General features: G+C 42.3%; 1 protein-coding gene across 1 annotated transcript; it reads left to right on the top strand.

Annotated features, from left to right (window-relative positions):
- The first annotated feature begins 1,998 nt into the window (after positions 1-1,998).
- On the top strand, positions 1,999-5,560 carry LOC147640940 (uncharacterized). The gene is made up of 3 exons (XM_086816760.1): positions 1,999-2,730; positions 2,894-4,955; positions 5,058-5,560. Exons 1-3 carry the CDS (start codon positions 2,300-2,302, stop codon positions 5,331-5,333), a joined length of 2,769 nt encoding a protein of 922 aa, XP_086672886.1. The 5' UTR covers positions 1,999-2,299; the 3' UTR covers positions 5,334-5,560.
- The last annotated feature ends 578 nt before the right edge of the window (positions 5,561-6,138 follow it).

Consider the following 6,138-nt stretch of genomic DNA (forward strand, 5'->3'; position numbering starts at 1 on the left):
TTCTTATTCTTCTTGAGAGAGTTGGGGACAAGCTTTCTTGATGGGTTTTTGAGCAAGAGGAGGATGACGAGTCTCACTATGCCCATGGCAATGAAGCTATGTCTTATTCTTCTTGAGAGAGTTGGGGACAAGCTTTCTTGATGGGTTTTTGAGCAAGAGGAGGATGACGAGTCTCACTATGCCCATGGCAATGAAGCTATGTCTTATTCTTCTTCTTCTTTCTTCCATAGTGGTATATTTTGTTGTGAGCTAGAGAGCGGGATGAATTCTCCATCATCGTCTCCACTGGTAATGGGAAACCTCTACATTCTACTTACCTTATGTTTATAGGTGGTGCATTGCTTAGCCCCAGCCCCCAACCCCGCCCCCACACCGCCACTCTCCACTTTCCTTCGACATCTTTCAGGAAATGGAGAGTCCTTAATCTGTAATCCCTTTGTAGATGCATAACGTTGTAAAACCTCCTCCTCTTCATCATCACCATCCATGTAAATAGTAACCCCCCTACCCCCCACCACAGGTCCCCCCCTAGCCACCTTCTATTATAGTATTCTATTATGGCTACAAACCTTACAAATGAAAACAAATGTAACATTAATCTAAAGAAACAGACACTACAAGAAAATAAAACTATGTTATTAAAGATATTAGCTGACATATGTCATGTTATTTAATCAGTGCATCCAATGGTCAATCGGTGCACCCAATGGTGTTTTACATGTACAAATGTATGCCTTTGGCTATTAGTGAAATTGACCTTTGCCTAATGAGCGCTTGTGTACAATTGTATAATGAGCGCTTGTGTACAATTGTCTCCTCTAAGTATGAAGTATGAACTATATTTGCAAGTTTCTTGTGTATATTTTTTTTCAACATGGTATCATTGTGAATTGTGAAGGAAAAGTCTCTAGTATAGAAGTACATCGTGACTCTACTGATGTAGTGGCTCTTGAAAATAGGCAAGAACGAGACTTCTCTACATGCATGGAGATCATGCTTAACCTAAGGAACATACATGTTCAATTACTTAGAACATTGACCATTTTTAAGTTGGGGTCACTTGCAATCAACCTATCAACACATTGACTTGCCACAGAAGTCACACTATGATCATTTAAACCATGATAGAGAATCTAATCACCCTCATCCTTCTTAGATTATTGGACTACATTTCTTAACGATGCATTTATCTCACAAGGCTAAATATACCCAAAGCTCCTTTAAGGCATGCTACTTCTGGCTGGCTTACCATCGGGATCATGGCAACCCTTTATTATAACACAAACAAACAGCTGTGAATTTGAATTTCTCAGCCTTCTCTAAGAAAATATATGTTAACACAAATTTACAACAAGTCAAGCCAACAACCATGGCCATAGATTTAAATAGAAACCCTAGAAAACAAGTAGGTGGTTAGATCTTCGCGTCTTAACTCAAGATGTTAGAAAACAAGTAGGTGGTTAGATTTCAGCATCCCAACTCAAGAGGTTATAAAACCTATAAGTCAAGAGATTATAAAACGTGTAACACGCCAATATAACAATAGGAATCATTAGAGGGTTTCAATAAGGCCTCAATTTAAATTAACACTCCCCCTTACAACAACTCAATCTATGGCAAGTTCTATAGTCATCAAGGCCAGGCATCTAGGCATCTTGTAAAAGAATGTCAAACCAACTAACGCACAATTCTAGTAAACAAAATTATATGCTCGCTCCTAGCTTTCCCTCTGGAGAGATGCAACCTCCTCTTCATCATCATCATTATCATGAGCAACCCTCCCCCTACCCCAGCCACCCCCATATCCCACCCCCAACTTCCCCTCCAACAAAAACAAGATTTATGCAAGGTGTGGTCGTAGTTGTTATCGAGTCCATTATGAATTACACCCCATACATACACATACAGATTACACGCGCGCACACACATTTAATGGTTTATTAATTCCATTTAGGCGTCATGATTGCGTCATGGTTGCGCCCCTGAAAATGGACGTGGTGGTGCTAAGCAAACATCAATGGCGCCGGAGGATGCAGCGTCCCATTTACCGCCACAGTGCTGCATGCCATCCTCTTTTCTTATGAGAGCTTGCCCAAGGATTCCTTTGCCGAGCTTGGCAGCGCTTATTTTATCAATCCTGCGGCCTGTGCAGCTTAGATTAAATTCCTCTGTCGCAGCATCTCCGTTCGAGCTGCTGCCTTCCTCCGTCACTCTGCTCATATCCTGCTTCAATCCCTGCTTTCTTTTTGTATCTTCCATCTCTCATCGATCTCTCTAATCCTCTCGTAATCACGTACCCATGCGGAGAGTTTTTCCCCTCAGACCGTCGGAGACTAGCCTCCTTGTTGTGACATCGTACCACAACGTCGCTTTTGAGCAGGAGGACGCCGACAAGCCTCACCATCCCCATGGCAGCGAAGCTTCTGCTTCTTCTTCTTCTTCTTTTTCCTCCACTGTGATGGATTTTTCCAAGCTCCAGAGTGGGACGGATTCCTCTGTCGTCGTCTCTGCCGGAGATCATGAGAGCCCGACAGTCGACGGACGGCATCGGAAGCCTCTGCAGAAATCTCCTTATGCTTACCCGGTGTTCACAGGCGGTGCTCTGCCTAGCCCCGGCTCTCTGCTTTCGCTTAACAGCTTCCGGGAAGATGGAGCCTTCACAAGCTTCAATTCCTCTGAAGATGCACAGCGCTATGCAACCTCCTCTTCATCATCATCATCATCATCCGTGTAAGTAGAAACCACTCACGCGGGTGGACACACACCAAAAAACAAAGAAAAACCTCACAAGCACCATTTCTGAGTTCAGTCGCTGCATCTGTCCATAATCTTGTAGTTGTTTGGGTTTGCCTCTCTTAATAGACATTAAATCACTTTGACTAATCCTTTGCAGAACATTTGTCCCCCGGAATGGACCTTCCTCAACAGAAATCTTATCAACCATGGATTCAAACTCCCCTCATATCAAGCCATCTTCTTTGGATGCATCCATCACACCGCACACAAAGCCCCTACAGATCCTCATCCCGCGACGTACCCTGCAGCCTGAAATGGCTTTTCAATCAGAGCTGCAACGGGCGTGGCTGGAGGAGTCTATTCACGCAGATTCGGCCGCGAGTTGCAGGTTGTCATATGGTTTCTCTTCTCAGACAATTTCAGAAAGGTCTTATTGTGAATCCTCCAGCAGTTGCTGCTTCCCTAAGTCCATTGATAACTCCTCAATCCCGTTTATGGCCTCAAAATCTCCCCACCCAAAGAAATTAGCTTCAAAGGCGCGCAGCTGCAGTTCGCCCTTTAGGTACCTTACTGCATGCCTTGTAGCCAAAAAATCAACGAAGATGTTGGGGGACAAGAAGTATCGCTTGCAACCAAGCTTGACTGCAAAATGTTCCTCAGAACAATGGCATCGGGCATACACCCCTCCCTCCCCTGTTTCAAGTAAAAAATCATCAAATGGACCTTTAAGAAATGATTGCAAATTGCAGTGTGATGAGAAAGGTGTTCCTGAAATCCTCCCTGGGTTGTCTCTCCAAGGAGGGAGCGGAATGCAATCAAGTGAGGCCCCTTCTTTACCTGATGAGCAATGGCAGTCTCCAATGACGTGCCAATCTTTCAGTTCTGACATGAATTATGATTACGCTAGACACATACATGAAGTAGGTAAGTCACCCTCCTTCCACAAATTATCCAAGTTAGCCTCCAATTATGATTCAGATTCTGGTCTATCCAAGAGGTTTGAGAAAAGGGCTTCTCGCAGAGAGATGGTCAAAAAGAAGGTGGACAAAGGTAAAAGCATTTGGCTTCACAAGCTCGCTGCCGCGGACATACATGCTGATCATGATAGCTCTGGGGAGTTTTCTGGTGAAGAAGAGATGTGTGTTCAGAGTTTTGATGCCTTGAGGCATGAAATCAGCAAGCTACGCAAGGAGAAGAGAGACCTGGCTCTAGATCTGGTTGCTGAAATCAAAGCTCGGCTTTCAGAGAAAAAAGCCGCAGTAGATGCCCTAAAACACATGGAAGCAGAGATGGAAGACAAGGTGATATCCGTTGAGAAGGATAATGCCTATGCTCAAGAATGTCTTGAAAAGGAACTGGAGAGAAGATTAAAGGAACGATCTGCGAAGTTTGACAAAATAAGAGTCGAGGAAAGGAGGCTGAGAGATAGAGTCACTGAGATGGCAGTGGAGAGGGTAGAACTCCAGAAGGCCATTGCTTCATACATATCAAAAGAAGAGTCCTGGCAATCACAAGCCAAAGAGTATGACTCTTCTTTGTGGACATGGAGGCGGAGATGTCAACAGAGTGAGGGAGAGGTTGTGAAATTGAAGCAATCTTTTGATGATATGTGCAATAAGCTGAGTGGTAAAGAGCATGAGCTGGACATTGTTGTGCAACGGAGTGAGGTCTTGGAAATGGAGAGCACAGAGCTGCAAAAGGAGTTCTCGAGGCTGCGAAGAGGGCATCCAGAACAAGAGATGACATTTGAAGGATTATGGCAAAATTTGGATGAGATAGTAAATGGCCCTTCTGAGTGCAAAGCTCAAAGCATAAGAAAATTGCATAGAGAACTGATAATGTTTGCTGTGAGAGAGCGGGCCCTTAGGAATGAGATCGATGAGCTCCATGCTGAGCTTGCTAAGTTAAAGCAGAAGAAATGTCTAGCCAGTGAAGAAGATTTCCAAGCTTCTTCTTTACTTGAGGGGAACCTGCTGTGTCCTACTACAGAGGGTCCAGTATTTCAATGCAAGGGCAACAATAAGCTGACATGTGTATTTGAAGAGCATCCTGAGGACGATCTGGACACGGCAAATAAGCTAGCTTGGAAAGCTATCAGAAACAAGCAGCTCCAAGTGAGAGAGGCTGAGCTGAGCCAGGAATCTCTACAGCTCCAGATGGATGACTTGAGCAGGAAGCTCAGTTTTGCCAACAAACAAGTAAGGCAACTCGAACAGCAAGTAAGCCTCTCTGCTTTGTGTGGTTAACTGATTTGAACCAGCTTTGTGTGTGTGATCTATTAAATGGTGAGTAATGTGGTTGACATTCAACTGAACTGGCAGCTTGGGCATAAAGAGGAGGAGATAGACCTCCTGCAATCGAATTTGCAAGAGCGTGATCGGGAGCTGAAAGAACTGCTGAACGAGCTCACATGGGTCAAAATGCAAAGGGATGGTTTGTGCAAGGAGGTCGAGCACAGGAGTCAGGAAGCTTTAAGGCTAACTTTAGAGCTCGCCGAGCTGAGAAAGGTGGCCGAGGAGCTGGATGATGAGCTGATGTTGAAAGAGGGTCAGATCTCAATCCTGCGAGAAACATCAGACAATGATATTGATTTTTGAGAGGACAATTTTGATGCAACTCTGCACTAATAAAGTATTCCATTAGTGACACAGACAACCTTCAGCTCTTGAGAAGAATGCTTCAAAATGACTAGTTTTCACAACCCATGGAATTAAATAAAGGGATTCTGGTGCTCTCTCACAGCGCTCTTCTATATATACTTTCGAAGGTTGTGAAGCTAGAGGTGAAGGATTACAGGGAATAAAAACATGGCCGGTTTCATGTTGATCATGTCTATCTGTATAGCTAAGCCCAAGGTCTATCTGAATGGCTAGTGGAGCACGTATATAATTCCCTGCTTTGATATTTTCTAAATTCCTAGAATTATAAGACCTTACCAGAGTAATAGGAGCCTGAACCTTGAAATTGCATCCAGAACCCCCAAATTCTTGCCACATGGCAACTTCGTAAAACTCTTCATATATATATATCTATAACATAGAATAAATTTATATGTTTAGTATATATATCTCTATATATATATAGATATATATACAGATATATATATATATATATATATATATATATATATAGAGAGAGAGAGAGAGAGAGAGAGTGTGTCAGTTAGATGGATGGCTCCAACCCGCCTACTATATATTTGCTATATAATAAATAAAAATATATATTTTAGATTTTAAAATAATAAAATGTTTAATTTTTATAATTTTTTATTTACATACTAAACATATAAATTTATTCTATGTTATATATATATATATAACTTATATATATATACTTATTATAAATCTATTGGAAGAAATAAATAATTATGTTTATATGTATATTTATGTGTGTTTGTGTGTG

The sequence above is a fragment of the Cibotium barometz genome, chromosome 2 (genome assembly GCF_041138505.1).
Source record: "Cibotium barometz isolate CiBa-2024 chromosome 2, ASM4113850v1, whole genome shotgun sequence".
NCBI classification, from domain to species: Eukaryota; Viridiplantae; Streptophyta; class Polypodiopsida; order Cyatheales; family Cibotiaceae; genus Cibotium; species Cibotium barometz.